The 21881-nt window shown below is 42.6% G+C and overlaps 1 protein-coding gene across 1 annotated transcript in view; it reads left to right on the top strand.

Moving 5' to 3' along the window:
* Positions 1-11857, top strand: part of Clrn1 (clarin 1) — a 43192-nt gene extending 31335 nt beyond the window's left edge. The window contains exon 3 of the mRNA XM_003476285.4: positions 7250-11857. Coding sequence (XP_003476333.1) covers positions 7250-7515 — 266 coding nt within the window. The 3' untranslated portion in view covers positions 7516-11857. The remainder of the gene's footprint in view (positions 1-7249) is intronic.
* The last annotated feature ends 10024 nt before the right edge of the window (positions 11858-21881 follow it).

Below are 21881 nucleotides of genomic sequence, written 5' to 3'. Positions count from 1 at the left end.
TCAAATGTCCTATTTGGCACATGTCAAATCTGAGAAGCTATTTGATTTCCAGGTGGATCTCAAAGAGAGAGTCAAATATATGAGTCTGGGCCTCAGAAAAGAGGGTTAGACAAAAGACATAAGTTGAAGTGGTAGCAGAATACTGTGTAGAGCAATGAAAGCAGATGAGGTCACCTGGGGAGCGAATGCACATACAGAAAAACTGGCCGAGGCTCCACCCGGAAGAGCTCGGCAGATTTAGGTGGGGGAGGACGAGCCAGCAAGCACATGGAGTGGGAGTGACCAGAGAGGAAGGGAACCGGGCCCAAGAGGATAGCATTTCAAGAATGCCAGTCACCAGGTAAGCTTTGGAGAAAGGTAGCCACCTACGAAAATAAACTGGAGAGAGGTGGCAAGGAAGGTAGGATGGGGAAAATCTGTAACACAGTGGGAAATACAGAGACATGTTCACAGATGGAGGGGGTGAAGAAAGAGAGGGAACCAAAGAAGAGGTAATTCTCATTTGAGCATAGAAGGACTAGACATACAGTCTCACAGGAAGCAGGGATGTTTCCTCAGATGCTCCAGTCTCAGAGTTTCCCAGTGGCTGTTACCCAGATTGCTTGTAGAAGACTTCATGGAGCAATGACAGAGCCCCTTATTAGTTCTACAAATATTGCTTCTGGCCTTTTGCGGGTAAATGAACCCAGCCATCATCTGGACTTAACTGCCAACTGTACTTATGTCTTCTCTTACAGACAGCATCTTGGTTTGAGCCATACCAAGCAAGGCAAATAAGTAAAATTGCTGCCTTTTTAAAAAAGGCAATGTGCCTATTGTGAGTCTAATGAATTATAATGATTATAACTATGATATGGAAGAGAAATAAGCACAGTCCTATATGAAATAGACAGGAAAGTGAAGAACAGCACAAAATTAGAAGAACACCTCCATTGCATATCAGTGTCAGTGTTAACAGCCCAACCTTTTTAGTATGTACACTATTCCTAGGACATGCTGCTCTATGATGCGAAGTTTAAAAAAAAAAAAAACTACTTGTCTGCACCTCTGACCTGTTGCTCAGGTGTTTGAGGAAGGGTCAGAATGCCCAGATGTGGAAACACCAGTAATGAATAGATTCTCCTCCTCTCAGCACGGACCAGAGAGAAGAGCCCACAAAAGGAAACAAGAAGTGAGATTGGACAGCCCACGAAGGCAGTGGGCGAGGGTTTCCATTTTCCTGTGCAGGACGGCAGTGGAAGGGCAGAGAGTGCTGTGAGAGAACTGCATTCCAGGTCACTCACACCAAGAGTGTGGTAGGAGGACTGTGTTTAACCTGCTTCGTGCAGGACCCAGCTTTCACCTGATACAAAGAAATGCTCCCCGACTGTGTGGAGACTCCTGCCCTACTCAGAAAGGGTGTCTTCACTTCCGTCTCGTTGAGAGTCTGAGACCAAGTCTGCTGCAGCCTCCAAAGCCTCTTTCAGTGTGTCCACTGCAGACACACACACATAGATGACCCAGAAGTACCCACAGACCGCTCACCTCTAACTGCTCTTTGCCTTCCTCTCTCTGTTCAAAACACCTGGCTCCTTTGAGCTAAACGTTTCTGGCACCCTGAAATATTCTCTCCCCCAAGTAGCCACCCTCTGCCTCCCTCACTTCTGCAAGATTCACTGAAAGGCTGCCTTCTTTATGAGGTCTCCCTGGCCATCCTTCCCCAGCCTTCTAATCCCCCCTTCTGTGCTATTCTATTCTCTTTGGTACACATCACACCGCAATGAGCTTAGCATGCACTTACTTGTTATTGCCTCTCTATCTGCATGTCTATCTCTATCTCTCTCAAGAAAGGGGTTTATATCTGTTTTTACAAATTTATTATCATTATTACTATTATTTTGAGGCAGGTGTCTTGCTATGTTTTCCAGGCTGTACTTGAACTCCTGGGCTCGAGCAGCCCTGCCTCAGCCTGTCATGTAGCTGGGATTCTAGGTGTGTGCCACTATGCCCAGCTTGTCTGCTTTGCTCAGTAGTGTCATCTCAGAGCCCAGGCAGTGCAGTGAATATTTGTTAAACAAATGAATAAAACAGAAGCAGCTCTGCATGTTTTCAGGTAACAAATGACATTCTTCTAAAGATTAATTCTAGTTAGATAAACAAATTAGGTCAATATTTTAGACAGTTTTTTCCATGCACACATCATCCTTGTCATTAACATTGCCTTTGGAAAATTCAGGTTACACACAGGCTTTTCAACCATCCATTACAGGAAAGGAAAAAGATCAATTCACCTGGTATTATTTCTTTCTACCTCTGTTCTGTGGAAACATGTGACTAAATTGCTCACCATCATGACCTCAAAATCAGTTCTTAAGTGTTAACTTGCTTTCATAGCCTTTCTGCTTCCTTCCTGGATGGTAACCATAGTTCTCTGAAGTAGTGTGGAGTTGAGACCATTTCTATTTGGGAAAGAAATCATTGCTGGTAAACTCATATCCAATTACTAGCGAGAGTGCGTAATTTCAAAGAAAATTTGCATCTACACCTTCAAAGTGGTGGCTTCCTCACCCTTTTTTATCATCTCTCAAGGCCCCTTAAAGAAGGAATAATCAGTTTATCATCCTGTATCAGAAATGGAAGGCCTCTAATATTTGTCACCTAGAAGAGAGTCAAAAGATGATATGCTCTCATTCTGGAAATACTGGTCATTACTTTGAAAGATATTGAAATTCAAATTTATTATTTCCCAAAATATTAACTTAGTGACAGCAGGATAACATTTTAGAGATTTCTTCCCCTGTGAGACTGTAAACACACAGTTCTCCTGGCCTCCGCAGATCCTGGCAGGTTGTTCTCACTCATAAAAACACAGTTATCACCCAGCACAGTAGCACATGTCTGTAATTCCAGCTTCTTGGGAGGCTGAGGCCTCAAGCTGGAATCTAGCCTTGGCAACTTAGTCAGACCCTGTCTCAAAATAAAAGAGAATTAAAAGGGAATGGGTTCAGAATTCCTTGGGTTCAATCCTTAGCACTAAAAATAAAAACAAAAACAAAAAAAACCCCCACAGCTACACTCAGAGCTATGCAGGGATGAAGTGGCAACTCCCTTGTTGCCTGTGACCTATGTCCCCTGTAGTAAGGACTAGAGGAGACAGGTGCCCCATTCCGCAGTCCCCACCAGCTGCCAGAGGAGATTCGTGAGCATGCAGTGTCTAGCACATTATAAATGTTTGTTAATTGACTGATCATTCATGGCGTGACAACCCCATAACTCAGCTATCCTATTCAGTCAGAAATTAACTCAGTAATCAAAGTCATTAAAGGGGGGAGGGGTGGATGGAGAGAAACAACTATAGCACCAGCCAGATGGCAGGGGAATCAGACAGATGAAAGGAAAACGGCTGCAGGTCATTGAGTACAACTCTGGACAGCAAAATGTGGACTTGTGCCTGGTTATATTCTGAATTCTAGCTTGAGCAAGGGTTGGTAGGCTTTCCAAAGTCCTAGTTTATTCTAAGTTTTCGGTAAGCCAAGCAGCATCAGTGAGACACACAGACATGTGAGCACTGGTTCCGATGGTCCCTGATCAGCTCAGGCCCTGATGTGTGTGTGAGTAACGGGAAAAGAGCTGAGAGACATGGAGCCCTGACCCAATGTTTGAGATGCCTTGGGCAAAAGTATGAATGGGAACCCCATGAAATGTGTCTATAAACATTTAAAAGTTTTAAGCTAATAAAAGTTTTAAATAGAATGTGTTGTACCCTGCTACTTTGAGAAATATTTTGCCAGAAGTCCTGGAAGACCAGATTGAAACATACAATTCTTGACCAGTTGGAATTCTGTCCTTGCATGTGGTGACATCAGAGCTGGTCTCTGGTCAGCCTCCTCCTGCCTGACTGTGTGACACTTAGTACAGGCCCTCAAGCTCTGTATGTGAGCATTGCTCTATGTGTCTGAGCCTGAAATGGTAGTTTCTTGTCCACCCTTAGTTTTTTGGGCTGTGTAACACCAGCCACTGAGTCTGCCATTGGGTGGGCTGACCCACGCAAGCCCTGGAAACAGACTCAAGACTGTTTAAGGAGAGAATTCTAGGACTCTAGAAGTACGGTGAACTCAACGATTCCACATGCCAGTTGGAGGAAGACCCATTTAAAAAGGAAAGGAGTATGCCATTGGGGGTGTCAATGGAGAAGCCCCTCTTGGAGGAGTCTGAGGGTCCCAGTGGAAATATACAGAACCCCGTGCTGACCATCTCTCATCTCCCTTAGGTCCCTTCTCTGTCCCAGCAGCCAGACTACACAAGTCTTAATGTGCATCTTTTGGTCATAAATAGTTATCCTTGTAAGGGTAACTATTAAATAAATAGTTACCCTTGCAATAGTAAGTCATAAATAGTTACCCTTAATCCAGCATCTCTTTTATGACCACAAACAGAGAGAAGCAAAAATATCCCAAAGTCACACTGCATGGTTGTCCTTCACATACTATAGCAGCCATGGAAATGCCAGGGACTCGGACTTGGTTTCAGCCCTCTGATTCTGAGGTGACTGAGTTGACCTTACTATCAACCCCAGAATCCAGAGCACATTCTCAGACTGTCCTCAGATTGTCCTCTTTATGACCAGACCACAGACTATCTTGGGTGCTTGCATATTTGATATATTAGGCATGCCAAAGGCTTTGAGTTTCAAGACATCCTGAGTGACTTTTACTTTAGGAATTTGAAATGCATGCTCACTCTGATGCTGTCTTCTTAACAAAGTAGTACCTTTAAAATATTTAACAACTTGAAAAGGAAACCGAACTTGAATTTTCCTTTCAGGCACTAAGGAAATAGTGTTTCACTTTTGTCTGAAATTCACCATCTCCACAGACAAAGAAATCTCTTATGGTAAAAGCAATGGCATTTTCTCCACAATTTTCAAATAAAAGATAAAGAAAAAACAGCATTGCAGCCTTTTTTGTTAGGATCTAACAATAAAAGAATAATATGATTTTGCCAGGGGAGAGCTATGGTTTGAAGCTCAGAATACAAAAATAGACTGACAAATCTTACAAAGGGATATTCTCAACTACCACACTGAGGCTGGCAGGAAGTGAAGTCTCAAGAAAATCATATCATTTGATTATTTGGGGGGTTCATGATGATGATCAGGCTGGTGGGTGAGTACTAGGTAAAACTTTAAAGCAAAGAAATGTGAGGTCACCTTGTCTGCTTGTCCCTGCCCCTGCCTCTGTCCCCGCCATGTGATCAGACTATACCCCAGTCGGAACCGAACTTTGGGAGGGTCATGGGGGCCATTGTAACTCCTGTGGCATGCCCCCCCTACTCCCCGCCCTGCCTGGACTGGCCACACAGTCCAGCCTCTCTTTGCTCCATTTCCTGGAGTTCCTTCCACTTATTTTGTAGAAGCCTTCTACATGCTACCCACCTTCTTGGCATCATACTGTTATGCCCACTGTAATTGGCTTATAATTGCTTTTACATTTCTGCTAGATCACACACTCTGTGAGAGCAGAAGCCATGTAGATATTTTCTAACATTTCAATCTCCACCACAATCCCTGTGCTTGGCACATAACATGTTTAATTGAAAAAATGAATGGGTGAATTAATGAATGGGAACTGAAGCCACTATGTTGCTACTCCCAGGATATTTGAATTAGCTGTAATTTAAGAATAAAAAGCATTTAGCCCTCCTAAAGGAGTTATAAATGTAATGGGAGAGTATTTGGAGGAATAAGCACTGTAATACATTTTGGTGTTTGCCTTCACTAATGTAGTCAGGTTTTCCTGGGGTGTGGTAATGAATTATGATAAAGACTTGCCAGCAAAAAGGAATACATATAAACCATAGCGATAGCTACCCATTAGTATTTATAAGTGTCAATTCCAACGTCAAACGCTAATTGTGCATTATTAGTGGTGAGCACCTTTTTAGATTAGGAAATCAAGACTTTGGGTGTTCAAATTTGGTTGATTCACATAGTAAGGGAAAGAATTAGGATATGAGCCCAGTTTTCTTTTACCAAAGTCAGAAAGCTATCTCAGCCATTTCCTATTAACTGCGAGCCCAGTGAGGCAATCTGGGATACAATAGAATAGAAGGCCTGTGGAGTCAGGTCGTTCACTGCATTTGCGATCTGGTCCCTCTTGCCACTTGCTTCTTGCCCAGTGGCTTCCCCCCATCAGGAGTCTCTCATCCCTAGTCCTCAGGCTGATGATGTCTATCAGAATCTCCAGGTTCTGTGTGGGAGCACCTCTGTACTAGAGAGATCTCACAGAGATCATAGCTATGTTGTTAAGCTTAGGTAATGAGTGATAAATGATGGAGAAAAATAATAATAGTGAGCTAAAGCTCACCCTTGGAAATCTAGAGTGAAAGTTCAAAGCTAGTCCGGCGGCTCCAGGGGTCTGGGATTCAGATTATTCTTTCTTGTTTTTCCATAGTTCATGGTATCCATTTCTGAGATCACCTGAATAATCCCAGCTGAGTAATGTTGTCTTTCTTCAAGGGACTCAGGTGACCAGGTAAAAATCTGAATCCAGTAAAAGGCAAGGAAAACACTTATGCTCTACCTCAACACATTATCCATGATTATCTTAACCCAGGGCATCTGTGGCCAGTTAGGAGCTGGAGGGGCTGTGGTCATTCTTCTAAAACAAGACCTGAGCCTCTAACAAGTGACTATATGACTGATATATGACTGCACACACTGTATGACATCCTGCATCACCTGTGAACTACAGAGAAATTTATTCTCTTGAAGCCATGTCACAGAGATGGCTGCATTACAGTCTGCTTCTACTGCTGAATTTTTAAGTGTCCCAGCCATTCAACCTTCAGTCTTTGTGAGATCAGCTTGATTCTAATCACACTCACTACTCACCCCAGTCTTCCTCACTCAGAGCCATAACTTAAGCACCACCACTCATAGAAATCAGTCTCATGGTGACACATTTGCAATTATATTTGGGGGTAGGGGTTTGAGACAGGGTTTTGCTTTGCAATTCAGGCTGGCCTTGAACTCACTATGTAGCCTAAGCTGGCCTTGACCTCTCAGCAATCCTCCTGCCTGAGTGAGAGTGCTGGGATTACAGGCATGTGTCACCACACCTGGTTTAACTGCAATAATATGTTTTTGCAGAAGAGTATAAATGAGGGTTATGGTAACAGAGTTGATTTGGTTTGTTCATCAGTCCTCTTTCCTGTACCCTACAATCAAGAAATATTTCTCCCAACATCTTGTTTGTTCCTTCTATTGCAGGCTCCTGTGGCTGTCTTGTCATGATTTTGTTTGCCTCTGAAGTGAAAATCCACCACCTCTCAGAAAAAATTGCAAATTATAATGAAGGGACTTATGCATACAAAACGCAAAATGAAAAATACACCACCTCCTTCTGGGTCGTTTTCATTTGCTTTTTTGTTCATTTGCTGAATGGGCTTTTAATACGACTTGCTGGATTTCAGTTTCCTTTTTCAAAATCGAAAGATGCAGAGACAACAAATGTAGCCGCAGATTTAATGTACTGAGAAGCAAGCATTGTCATTTTCCGACGAAGGAAGTGGGTTTGCTTTGGCCACTCTAACAGAGTTAATTTTATCCATCCTTTCAGGCTGTGTAAAGCACCAAAACCCTCCACAACAATGTTTAAAAATTATGAACTAAGGACATTGGATGGAAAGTAAGGGAAACTTCTTTGTAATCTTGTTTACCTGGTGGGAAGTCCTTAACCCAGGTAGTCAAAACAATTGCCTAGAATGGACAAATTGTTACTCTGCATACATATCAAAGTACAAGATGCCAGCCAGGCATGCTGGTGCACACCTGTAATCCCAGCACTTGGGAGACTAAGGCAGGTGGATCACAAGTTCAAGAGCAGTCTGGGCTACATGGTATCTCAAAAGAAAGAAAGAGAGAGAGAGAGAAAGAAAGAAAGGAAGGAAGGAAGGAAGGAAGGAAGGAAGGAAGGAAGAAAGAGAAAAGAAAGAAAAAACAAGGTACCTTTACCATCACCAAGAGAATTGGCAGGCACAAAGAATATATGTTATTAGAGACAAATACTATATCTGTATGTCCATGTATTTGTTGCCACAGATATCATAAAACAGACTGGAATTGCTTTTATCAAATAATAGTATATTAAATGAACTAATTTACTTTTTAAAATAAAAGGTTTAAAACGTAGTCGATCCTTTGGTGAAAATTTACAAACCTCTGAAAGCAAGCAAAAAAAGAAAGATATTTTCTCTCCTGTGTTTGAGTCATAACTATACTCACAACTACAATCAAAAACTACACTCAACTTTCAATGAATGTAATTGCTGGAACAATGCAGGATAATCTGGATGGTACAGATGATACAAAAGGACTCATCAGGGCTGCTGTTTCTAGCTGACGGTCATGAGCCCTCACTGCCCATTATAAAAAGTGCATTTATACCAGATTACAATGATATCATGGAGTCGTGTTGGATGAGCAGTCACAAACCACCACTTGAAGACATTTTTTTCTGAGTTACAATGAATTTGACCTGCAGTTGGCCAAAGGCCACAACTTGACCCTTCCTCAACCTCAATCTTCTCAGGCTCAAGGGAGCACTCAGGAAAAAGCAGAAAAGGAGGAAAAACACGCCACGCAGCAGGCCCCGTCCACAGGTGCTGTGCATTAAGAACACACTGCCAGGTCTGGGCCTGGACGCTTGCGGGGGGGGGGGGGGTCCTGGCCACAGGTGCTAGCTACTTAAAGACCCTCAGAGATGGGGTTTGCAAGTGATAATTAAAACAAAATAGCTTTTCTTTTTGGAATGATTTGGAAGGAAGAAAACGACTAATGGTAGACCCACTAAATGATTGAGGTGGTGGATTGAGGTTCACGGGCAGCCATCAAAACACACCTAGGTCTCCAGGTGCACTGTACACACACACACACGCACGCACGCACGTAGACACACACACTGCCTTTTGCAGCACATTTGAGACTGTCTAGAAATCTACATGTCAGTCTGGCTGCAGAGGGGCAGGTAGGCACGCAAACCTCAAGCTGAAATGGTGGGTCTCCAAGCTTTGGTGATTGGTGTGAGCCAGAAATACCAGGCCACCCAGAAGCAAGACAGGGATCTTTGGGTCAAAGGCTGGCTTCTCTCCTCAACCCAGCTCTCCCGTGATCTCTTTTCTCAGAGGCTTAGAAAACTTCTAAAAGCAACTTTTTTCTGTAGAAAACAAGTTTCTGGCTATTCTCTGTTCTGTACAAAGAGAAAGAGCAGCTGCTGAAAATCTAATTTGACCTAGAGGCAGACCAACAGTATTTCCTCCAAGAGCAGTAGAATCAGCCTGTCCAGATATCCCCACAATCTTCCCCTGAAGATTGTGCAGAATGCAAAACCACAATGGTTCCTTCCCTTTTCTCACAGATAAAATGCTCTGTGACCCTTATAGCAGAAGTCTGGTCAGTATCTGCTCCGTGGCTCTGTCTGAGGGATCAGAGGCCCAGAACTAGCATACATTTTGTGATCAGTATCTCTCCGTGGTGGCAGCATTCTCACATGGACACGGGGCCCCCTGCTGGCTCTGGGACGGCAAGCACCATGCCAGGGTAGGGCACCCATCTCATTGTCACCTGACACCCAAATACCAACGTTTGTGATGCTGTGCGACAGAAGTCTGAATGCTTCTGTGCTCAGTTCTCCCAGGAGGATTAACTGGCAGTACAGAATTAACTGGGCAGCACCCCACCCTTTAGATAACTGGGTACCTCCAGTTCTCAAGTCTTGTGCCCTGGTCCCATCTGTTCATCAGAGAAGTGGCTTGACCCTCACCTGGCAGGCGTTTGAAAGTGATCAGTTTGGCTGTGACTCACACATTTATGTAAGTCTAGGATGACAGAGGCAGGGATCGCAAGGTGGAAAGGGAGGGGAACGAGGCTGCCCCTCCCTCCTCTGGTGAGGAAGGGGGTGTGCATTGGTAACTTCGGGTACACCAGCTCCAAGGTAGGCATGGTTGACTGGTGTCATACACAGTCATCCCACCTTGACCCGGAGAAAGCTAAGTCAGAACCAATGGAGAGGGAAGCCTGAAGGGTAGGAAGTGGGAGCAAGGTGCTGGCTTGCCTCAGTGACAGCCAGTAATAGTTAAAGACAGTGCAGCTGTTATAAAAACACTGACTTAAAACCTGTCCCAATCCCTGCCCCATTTCACTGCCTGCCACCACGGTGCATTTTGATACTTTTACCCATGCACCTAAGTGTACCTGGGTGAATTCAGAGGATCCTGGCAGGTGGTTCCTGTACTATCACAGTATGCAGTGTGGACGCTAGTGATGTCTCCTCTCTCCTCCCCCTTCAGCATGGAAGTTGGTTGTGATTCAAGGCTGATGGCTGCCCACAAGTGACACAGGACAGAGCAATGCTGGTCAGCTGAGAAAAAACAGTGTTCATTCCTGAATGCTAAAGGGCAGAGGGAAATACTGGGCAGGACATGGGCCTTGGCTTGTGGGCCAAGATTCTCCCTTAGGAAAAGTCTTCTTGCTCGTGAAAACACTGATGTAAAATGAATTAAATTAGATTTTGATGTACAAACTTTGCTGCTGCTGCCCTCTGACACAACCAGGAACACTTGCAGGTATTATACCTGGAACCGGTGCACACTGGGCTCTCTGGAAAGTCTAAAGATCCACAATGGAAATCTCCAAAGTCTCCCTGCCAGTGCTGATGAGGAGTCTCAGACAATTGTAAAGTCTGAACTGAGTGGGGTAGGGCGTGACTGTTACTGAAAAGGCAATGCCTTATGGGATCGTGTTTCTCTGCTAGAACCTTGATCTGACAGATTTCAACCCACTCAGAAAGTGGTAGATAGAATGAGCTGTAGAAATCCCCCTTCCTGTTGTAAGGTTATGAATCCAGGTTTGAAGAAGCAGAGACCCTGCCCCCATTCTCCTCTGGTCTGGTTTTTAGTGGGTATACGGAGGAGGAAGTCTGGGCTCCCCAAAGAACATGGTTTCCAGAGCACACAAGCTGCTCGTCCTCTCCTTGTGAGCTTCTAGGTTCCACTGTATCCTGGACCTCACCTTCACAAAAAAGTGTGATGTACCTAAATCAGAGCCATGGATCCCAGGATGCCACAGATGACTCAATTGCATTTAGTGCAGTCTTTCCATGTAGCTAAGTATAACACATGGTGTGCCTTGAGAGGATGCCAGGTGTCACATGTCCCAGGCCCCAGCCCCTGGGGAAGCTGGTGTGTAACCCTTCATGTGCCAACATTTATCGCCTCCCTGAATCCCTCTCTTTGCTGTTCCACTCTCCCCTTTGACTCCATGGCAGACACAGTGCTACGTGCTCACCCAGTTTCCTGCTTTTGCACACAGCTAAATTTCATTTCTCAGCATCCTTCAATTTTAGAGCCATGTGAGAGAGGCTGTTTCAATGGGGACTTAGGCCAGTTTCAGGCCTGGCTCTGAAAAATGCCCTATGCAATTCTCCAGCTCTCTTGCCCTGGGCTACAGCCTCCAGGTAGGAGACTGCAGGGGAGAGGCAGGCTTCCTGACCTGCATTGGAGTGAGATAAGAGCAGGGAATAAACTTTTTCTGGCAAACCACTGTGCTTTGATGGTTATTAGTTATTGCAGATTAGCTTACCTCAGCCTGATTGACCAGCCCAGCTCTTCAGAGTTCTTCTTCTTATGTCCAGGTTCCTCAAGATACAATAGGAGGCCAGGTACAACTTCCACTCCCCCAAGCTCCCTACTTAATGCAGTCCCATGCCACAGCAATGTGTGGGACCCTCTGGCCACATTATCCATCAGTTACTGAAGTGGAGATTGAAGAGCAGATTTTCTGCAAAAAATATCTAAAGAGTAAATAAAATGTTTTTGCATATGTTGCTGGTGTCCCTCGGGATTCTTTCCATATGTGGATTAATGTATGCTTTTTCATTATTCAAGAAGGACATATCTTGCATCTACTAGTGATGTAACTGTAAGGCACTGAAGATTAGAGGAGGTTAGTACAAGAGTCAGAAAAAACTTTTTTTTTTTATCTTTGGTTGAAAGCAGATGCAAATATCCTTCAAGATTCCCTATTTTCTTTAAAACTTCAATTTATTATTAAATAGTTTGATTTTTTTCCAGGAAAAAAATACTGTAAAAAAACTTTAATTATATAAATCATTTAAAAGTTATTCTAGAGTTTCAATTTTCCTAAGAACTTCTATTTAATTAAATAATACTAAGGAGTTTAAAAATGAATCTGAAAGAGCTGTCAGGGCATCAGGAGCCTGCCATCACTGTACAGATTTGAGGATTGCACCTGGTTCTCTCTAAGACATAAGGCTACTCCTGAGTCCCTCTGAAGGTCAGTATTTGGATGGTAGATTTCCCACAGATCTGAATCAGACTACATTTCAAGTCCAGAGAAGGGTCCTTCCTCAAGGCAGGTGTCTAGAAGGCTCCTTGCTGTCAGCTAAAAAACAGCACAGAGGTACTAGGCACTGACACAGTGGCCTCTGTGCTTTCTAGGGCTGGGAAAACTGGTCCTTGATATGGCAGATTCTCAGTTTACTCTTTCCCTCCTGATCATCCTCAGCCCTTGGAATTTCTAGGTAGTTTGAAGACAAAACCAAACTCACTCTACAATAATGTAAGTGACCCTGTCCTATGCTGCACCAGGGACTACGGTGTGGAGAGTATAAGACCCCTGGGTTAAAGATTTTGTTCCCCAGGTGGGTGCTACTGCGAGGTGGATCCCTGTGGGAGGTTCTTGGATCACTGGGGGCCTGCCCTTTAAGAGATGTGAGACTCTTGGCTCTCAGTCTTTTTCTGCTTCCTGATTCATGATGTAAGTGGGATTTTACCCCACATATACTCCCACCATGACGTGTCATTCTCATTAGAGGGCCAGAGCAATGGGGCCACCTGATTTTGACTAAAACCCCCAGAACCATGAGCCAAAATAAATCTTCTTTTCTTTAAAATATATTAATTGCCTCAGATACTTTCTTATAGTACTAGGAAGCTAACTAATAATGATTAAACTTAAAAATCGCTTTTGTTCTCTGAATCTGACTCACTCCCTTTTCTTCAGCTATCTGGGCTATGCAGAGATTTGTGGAGTATCAGTGAAGTGAAATAAGCATTGGGGAATGGAGAATTAAAACAAAAGAATCAGAGAAGGCCAGGCGTGGTGGCGCATGCCTGTAATCCCAGCACTGGGCTATATAGTGAGTTCAGGACCAGTCTGACCTACCAGAGTGAGACCTTGTGTCACAAAGCAAACAAAAAACAAAAATGACAACAACAAAAAAAGAATCAGTGAAATACTAATACTAAATGAGAAATCTTTTCTTCAGATTTTGAAGACAAACTTCACAGCTTCTCCCCCTTAAATACGTCATGTTAATTACCTCTCTATCCTTTACCACAAAAAAAGAAAAGTTGCCTATTCTTTTTAGTGTTTTGGCCAGGGGTATTTAATATGAGAAACAAAAACCCAAGCTATCTTAGACACACAGTTACAGTGTCATCTCATGTAATGCTAGGACACTAAGGTAGTATGTTCAGGGCTTGTGAAACAGCAGGTCTAGGACTTGGGGAGCCAGTAGGAGCCAGATTTTTCTTCCTTTCCCATCATTTTTCTTTCCTCTCCCTTGTCATGTTTTGGCATGTGTGTGTGTGTGTAACTCCACGCCTGTTGTTTGTATGTGCATGCATGCGTGCGTGTGTGCGTGTGTGTGTGTGTGTGTGTGTGTGTGTGTGTGTGTGTGTGTGACTAAGGCAATATATGCCTCTGGCCTTTGCTTACCTCTACATCTCTGAATCAAACTCACTGCAGATCTCTCTGCAATCCAGAGTTCTTTGTTTTTGCAAAGAATGAGAATGAAAACCTCTCCAATCTGGGCCCAGCATCATGCCCTGACCTGCTATCAGTGCCTCTGTCTCTCTGTTGCTCATTTCCAGTGGTAAAGAAGAGAATCAGAATAATAGCCCAACCTTTATATGAGTCCCCTAATAAATATTGTTGTTGTTAGTGCCATATAACTGAAGTGAGGGAGGGATGAAATCGGGAGGCAGGGAGTGGATATAAAGGATGGGGGGTGGGTGGGCTCATAGCACAGAAGAGTTTGGCAGGCATCACAAAACTGTTGATCACATCTGATTAAGGGGAGGGGATGGTGACCCTGCATCTTATACATTAATAGTCACTCTAGAATTATTTGATTCAGTTTCTTGCTTTACAATGACTGACCATATCATCATCACAATTTCTACCTCGTTATTATTTTGCAAAATCACAAAGACACTGTAATTTTCCATATAGCTTACTGTGTGTGTCTCAGTCATAAATATTCAAGGTAACAATAGCACTTACTTGTGGGGAGGCACCTGTAGAGGATTTCTCTGAGTTAGGCAAAGCTGTTTTATTGCTAGAAATTTCCTTCTATTCAAACTCAACAGAATGCTCCCATCTTTTCCCAAGTCTTCGTAGCAGCACAAGTATAGAAAGAACAGGGTCAATCGATTGGCCTGAGCCGAGATAGTCTTGACTATGTTTGCAAACATATATTCCTCTGTAAATCACAACATCAGGCCTTATCTCCCTCCCTCCTTGCCTCTAGAAATCCCATCAATCATGTTAAAGTTCTTTATCTCAGGAGACACAGTCAGGATCAATGGCCACACCTTTCCCTTTTATTTAATGTCTTTGCTACCTCAAGCCACAGGGACTCAGCTACCTTGGGCATCCCTGCCTGGAGACTCCCCTATCCACTCACAAAGACTCTGCCAACTAAATCAAGGTCACAGCCTTTCCAGCCTCTGCTGAGAGGCATCTTATTCAAGATGCAGTCTTATAACACTAAGTATCCTATTTTTATAGAATTCTTAGACATCTCCTTCCGGTCTCCAGATTAATTGTTCTTCAAGGCGCTTGCCTTTATTTTTGTTATTCTTTGTCTGTTTGCTCCAGTGGGTGGCATTACCACTGCTGTAGTTTAGTCACCGAAAGACTAAACCCACATATGCAGCTCACTTACTGCAGCATCTGCAATCTCAAGGCTGCATTTTGTGACAGAAGCTAATCTTGTTCTTGCCTCAGGTTTGAGATCTGGTATTTTTTTATTTAATAACTGATTCATCTCTCTCTTCTACTTTCAATTTATAATCTATCTGCGAGTCCCATTTACCTCTGTCAGTTACATGTTTTTTAGAACAAGGTAAGACACACATTTTACAAATCCAAGTCTTACCATTATACCAGGGTTACACAGGACTAAGAAGCAATATAGGTAAAACCTAACTGGAGACACAAAACTCTTTCACTGTAAGTCAGTTCTGTTTTTCCCACAGCTGAATCCTGGAATATTGCTTAATATGTGAGACACTTGATAACTCTTTCTTGACTGACTGTGGCTCACTTTCAATCCTTTCTAGTTAGAGACCTGAAAGCTTCAAATTGTGGCTAAAGTTCTTAAACTCAGCCACCTCCCCCCGCACACACACACACACACACACACACACATACAAGGTGCCAGTTCAGGTAACAGACGGGCCTGGCCAGGACTTGGTTAGGGTTAGGTTTATGGTTGCACTTACAGCTTCTTCAATTTCCATTTAGCTAAAGCCTCCAACCCTTCCTTTTGAAGAAAGGGATTATATTGAGATATCAGATCTCAGTTCTGCCACATCCTCTCAATCCTTTGTCAGTTATTTCCACACCCCTGGAGGGAAGCTGTTGATTCTGGTTCTGATGACTGGATCAAATGGCTCAGTAATATACTGACCCAACTTTCAACTACGTGCCCTTCAGGAAAGAGATGAATGGGTAATAGCCTATGAATTCAAGGTCACAATCCTTCAAAATCAGTTTCCAAAAGTCACAAAAATTGTGTTGCGTGTAAAATACAGATAGTTTTCTCAAGAAGCAAATTCAAGTTGAACGTGCTTGATGAAGTAAGAAGAGACCAGGTTTAAGCCCAAACTCTCCCACTCATTAGATATGTGATACTGTGGCATTATCTACCTCCCTCTTCTCTGTTCACTCATCTAAACATCTCCTGGCTTCCCAGTACACAGGTAACAATCACACTAGCCTTCGTGATGCCTCTTAACAGCTCCTCCAAACAGAAAGCCAGACATTGCTCCTCATCTTTTCTCTCTCCTTCTGTTTCTTCCATTTTGTTGTGGAAGTTTTTATATCCTCCTGGATCCTCAGAAGTAAGTTTGTCATTTCAGCTTCCAAACAAAGACAGCTCACAGCTGACTGCCTCTGAGACCCACATGAGAAAACTGCTTGGTGGAGGCAAAGCAATTGTTCCCGAAGAGTGCTGTGCAGCCTAGCATTCTAGAATGTTCTGAGACTTGTAACAAAATGGGGGGCGAGCCCATTGCCCACACTGACCCACTCTTGTCTTCAGTGCCGCTCACTCTTGTTTGCAATGGGGATGCCATGATTGCTTTCTTTTGTCACAAGTCCCTATTTTCTCCTCTCCAGGCATCTTATTGCTAAATTCCCTATTTCAACCAAAGAGGAGAAGCCTCACACTTACCAATTCTCATCAGTTTTGGATCGATGCTTCTAGAAGATTCCCTAGTCCATATTCTGTGGAGTCAGAATGGAGCCCACTGCTGGTCTGTCCAGTGTAGAGGGGCGATCCACCCTCCCAGCTAAGGAGGCCCAGTGCTGCAAGGAGCCCAGTGCCACCTTGGGCACACTGCACCTCCAGGTCATGAGCACATCAAGGGCAGTGGTGGCAGAAGGGGCCAGAGTGTGGCCTAACCTGGCTGACTTGCACAGGGGAATTCATGTGTCTGTTCTGTATATGACTCCCAAGCCAACAAAGACACAGCAAACTAGGAAGTCAGTATTTTAAGCCTCTCTATTCCTTAATTCTAATCTCTTTTTCTTCCCATTTTTCTTCTTCTTTTATATTAGTGCTACTTTTCATTATTCTTTCATCAGTGAAAGCTGTATATCACAGTTTTTAAACAGCCACGTTGGAGCTGGAGGTTTCTGTCAGACACCTTGAGAGCTTTCCAAATCTGCTCCCTATTTAGGAATTACAAAGCTGTATCTTCAGTACCTCACGAGCTGTAAACACTTCAGATTCCAAGGCAAGTTAATCACTGCCTTCAGCTGAGGTCTTATCGGGATTCTGGTTAAAGGGAGGGAGGGCAGTGTGGATTCCCCCAAGCTGACGGAGCCTAAGGAAAGCGTGTGGAGCATGGCACTTTGCCTGTTCCACCATGGAGATGTGCATGGTGCCCCTGGGGGAAGTCCAGTGTGCAAGGGCAGCCCACAGAGGCAGCACAGAGCCGGGGGGAAAGAAGGGAGCAGTGTCACCTTGAATGAATAATAAAATGCTATGTGTCGTGCTTAAGCATCTTGTAGGTGCTAAATGTTTTCAAGATCATGATATGCTAAAAATGCAGCAGAAAAATTCTAGATGTATTTGACCAAGGACGTATGCCATAGTAATTTCTCTGTTCTTATTTACTTAAAAAAATGTAAATACATTTATATATTCTTTAGATTTACTACAAATGTGAAATCTTTTTTTAAAAGTTGGTGTTTTTTTTATTTTAAAGAGAACAAAATCAAGGATAATAAAACAGAATAAAACCAATCAAAACAAACCAGTATAAGTGATGCAGGATTTCAAAACATTACAAAATCAACAATAGTTACCATAATGCCCTTTGTTGTCTTCAAAATAGCTGCAGATACCTTCAGACATAGTAAAATCAAACAGAATAGATTAGGATAGAATTAATAAAAACAAAACAATGAATGCAAAAAAGGACTTCAAACAAGCCAACAGTAAATCCAAAACTGCTACCACACTATATCTTTCTATCTTTGAAATAGTTGCCCCTGCCATCAGATTTAGCATAATCAAACAAAACAAAAGAGAATAAAACCCAACCCAACAAAATGATGAAAATGACATAGGACTTCAAAACAAAACCATAGGGAATCAACAATGGCTACAATCCTCAGAAGGAGATCCCCCAGATGTCACACTGCATACCCCTATCCTCTGAACTTATAATCAGACCACTGGCCCCAGACCTGCAAAGTCAGTGAAAGATCAAAGAACCACAGCATCCAATTGCAATTTCCCTCAATAGCTATCATCACAGCCTGTGTTTCTCTGGATCAGCTGGTCGCTTGCGAGGGATGGGGCATCACTCTTGTTTGGCAGCCCGTGCACCTGAAGGGACTAGGGTCTAGTCGTCTTCAGTCCAACAGCAGCCTGTGTGTAGCACTGGTTCCCAGGCAGGGCTTGCTTCCTCAAGGTTGGTATATTTTTAAATGTTATTGTATGTAATGAATACATTCATCATAGAGAATTGGTATATGTACATATCATGTACATCTTAATCTTTTTACTCTCTCTTTCCCCTCCTCCTCCCCTTCTCTCTCCATCCCTAGGTTCCTTTCCCAGGTCCAGAAGGTCTGTAAGTTCCTATTTCTTATCATTTATCTTTTAGTTTGATCTTTAAATTATTTATACTTTGAGTTTCTCACCTAACAGAAACCATATGATATTTAACCTTCAAAAATTTTAAGTGACTTTGTATCAATAACAAAATTATTAATAAAGTATATTCCATCAATCAAATTTTAAACATTTAGAATACTTGGCAAAAATTTTCTTCTTTGAGGAATTTTGTTTTTATAGAGGAAGGTATTCCCAGATTTTCTGTTAAAAATAGCTACCATGACTATAAGTACATACTTTTATTTTTTAAAAAAAGTAGTATAATCAATTCCTAGGTACCCTTTACAAATTTTCAACAACCAACTTCCGTGTGGCCTTACCCACTTCCAACCTCCACATCTGGATTATTTTGAAGCAAATCCTATACATCATATCATTTCATCCCTGAATATTGTAACATATTCTAAAAATGTAATCATAGTAAGTTTTATTACACAAAACTGATAAATTTCATACATTATAATCAACTGATATGTCTCTTTTAATACATGGGTACCTGGGCTTTTAATGGAGAGGTCAATGAACTTCTGACTTGAGGTGTTACTATCTTGGGACCTCTTTATCACAGCAATGATGTCCTAGGCCTAGAACTACTGCTGCCCTGGCTCTCAAGGCAAGCTTGAGGTTCATACCCTGGCCACTAGACCCTGCCTGATTCAGAGGAGAGCAAGGTTATTCATTGTGAAGTTGTTTCTCTGGCTAAGACATTTCTCAGTGCTTTTCAGAATTTGGAAAAGCACTACATTCTCTCTGTAAGTGGCCCAAAACTGAATCAAAGCCTGCACAGTGGTGACAAACCTGTGGCCCATGTGCCACAGTAGGCTATTTGTATCGCTGAAAGCTCTAAATAGTTGGCCACCACTGGCCCAGGATTTCTTTCCCAGACTGAGGAAGATCTATGCTGGGAATTAAGCAATTTGCAAAGGAGTTGCAAGTACTTGCTAAGTCAACTAGCAAACTATTTTTGTAAAGGGCCACAGAGCAAATACTTTACTGTAATACTCTCCTGTTGAGTGAAAAACATAGTAGACAACATGCCAATGGGAAATTCCATTTGACCCAGGTATTCCCCTTCTAAGTGTTTTCCCAATTAAAGGTATCATATTACAGTGATGTACGCACATTCAGGTTTATCACAGCATAATTCATAGTAGCTACGCCTTGGAAGGGGCCTATATGTCCATCAACAGATGAATGGAGAAAATGTATTTACACAAAATGTACTACTCTGCCATACAGGAAGATAAACTGGATGATTTGTAGAAAAATGGAGGCACCTTGTGCATAATGTTTGTGAAATAAATTAGACACATAAGTTTAAATATTGCATGGTTTCTCTTATATGAGAAATCCAAACTATAAAGAGCAAAGTAAAAGATAGACAATAGGAAGCAAACATCTTTCTCAAGTGGGAAGGGGATTAAGAGATGGGGTGACAGGAGGGAAAGGGGACTTAAAAATGGAATTAAGATATATTACGTACATGTAACCAATGCGACATGAAGAATGTAAATATTACGTACTACAAACATGGATTAATTTTTTAAAATCATATTCACACAAACTTGAATTTATTATAAAAATCACATGCTATACCTTATATATTATCCTAATTATATGTTAACATGTATATGCTATAGCATATTTATGTCATAAAATATTATTTTGCTTTCAACTATTAAAAAATACAGAAATCATTCTTCAGTTGCAGGTCAGATATAAACAGATGGCAAACCAAGTTGGGCTGTGGGTTTCAGTTTGTCAATCAATGATCTAGCCCAAATTCCTCATCAATTTTACTGAGAATTAAACTGAAGACCAGAGAGGTGAATTAGCTCAGCCAAAAGCACACAGCAAATCAATGACAAAGGCCAAGTTAGATCTCAAGTCTTCGTCCATTAAAATACACAGATCTTTTTAATACACAGATTCTTTAATGCGCAAGAATAGAACATCCAAGGACCATTTGAAAGGCCAAAGACTAGGAACCACTTTATACTACACCGTACGGACACATAGAAACAGGGAGCCTGAGAGTAGCGCCTGTTTCCTAGTAACCACAGCCACGCTGATGAAAGATTGCTCTGACTTGTTATTTATAACTTATTTCCCAATAGAGAGGGTAAGCGATTTGATTATATTTAGTTACCAGAGCCAGGAAACTCCTGATCGACCATCGTAGGATAGACACAGATCTCACAGCCAAGCTGCCAGGACTTAGGAGAAAGCAAAGAAGCTGCATACACTATTCCTCCTGTTACTAATAACAGGGATTGCATAGAGCGATCACTGACCCCCAGCAGATGCGGTGGATGGGGTGAGGGGCACCAGAATGACGGGGGAGTCCATGTAGGCTCCGCGGGGAAGAAGGCACTGTGTCCATTACAGTAGTGGCTGCTGGTCACCTGCCCTTTCCCCCTCTGATAGCATTACTTTGCTTCGGCCTCCTGGAGTCAGGCTCCTGAGAATGAATTCCACTGCTTCTGGAGGGGCTTTCTGGGTTCCATAGGAAGCTGAATAATTCAGAGTACCAGGAGACAGTGAGATACCGTATAAAACCACAAGTAGTCTATAAACGGAAGAGATCTCATAGGCCCTAGGCCAAAGATTTCAGGGGGAGGTAGGCAGAATTTGCAAATCAGGTAATAATTAGAACCTGGAAACCATGAAAGATTACCCAAAGATTAGGTAGCATTGTCCAAGCCTGCATTATATCTACCTCTTTGGACCCAGAGGGGGAAGTGACTTACGTACTATAACACAACACAGTGAACAAACCAGATTTTGTCACTTAGTGCCTCAGGACCTTTCTGATGCCTGATCAGCCCCTAAGATACATCTGAAATCAGCAAGTGGAGAGGTAAGAAACACCAACAGGATGAGTCGTTGTGGGTGTCGTTGTGGGTGTTTTAACAAATGGGAAGAGACAACTCTGTGTCATTATATAATACAGGAAAATAGGAGAAAACAGCATTTGTTAAAATGGTAAGGAACGAAGAGACCGAGGGTAGGGTACAGGTCACTGGAGGTGAATTTCAGACCTGTCATTTGTAGAATGTGGTTCTTAGGTTAGTGGCTCAATACACGTGACTGTTTTTTCTTTGTACAAAAGAAATGAGTACCACACTTAAGAATGCTGTGTGATCCGAAGCAACAGGAATTAATATGGTTTGGGGTGTGCTTTACAATTTTAAATGAGCAACTACATATTGATGAAAGTATAACCCATTATTAATTTAGGAGCAAACTGAATGCTGCTCTTGTGGTGTAGCTAGGGGTAGGGATGGTTTACCCCAGGCAGCACATATTTTGGCCAGCATTACTGACCAAAAGGAAAATTATGGAATAATAACTTATGGTTCTTTGGAACTATATTTGATGTCGAGTTAAGGTTTCCTATGCGTA

This window comes from Cavia porcellus, unplaced genomic scaffold (assembly GCF_034190915.1).
Source record: "Cavia porcellus strain 051 isolate PalLab524CR breed Dunkin Hartley unplaced genomic scaffold, mCavPor4.1 scaffold_5, whole genome shotgun sequence".
Taxonomy (NCBI): domain Eukaryota; kingdom Metazoa; phylum Chordata; class Mammalia; order Rodentia; family Caviidae; genus Cavia; species Cavia porcellus.
Note: the sequence above shows the minus strand (reverse complement) of the source record. Positions and strands in the feature narration are given on the sequence as shown.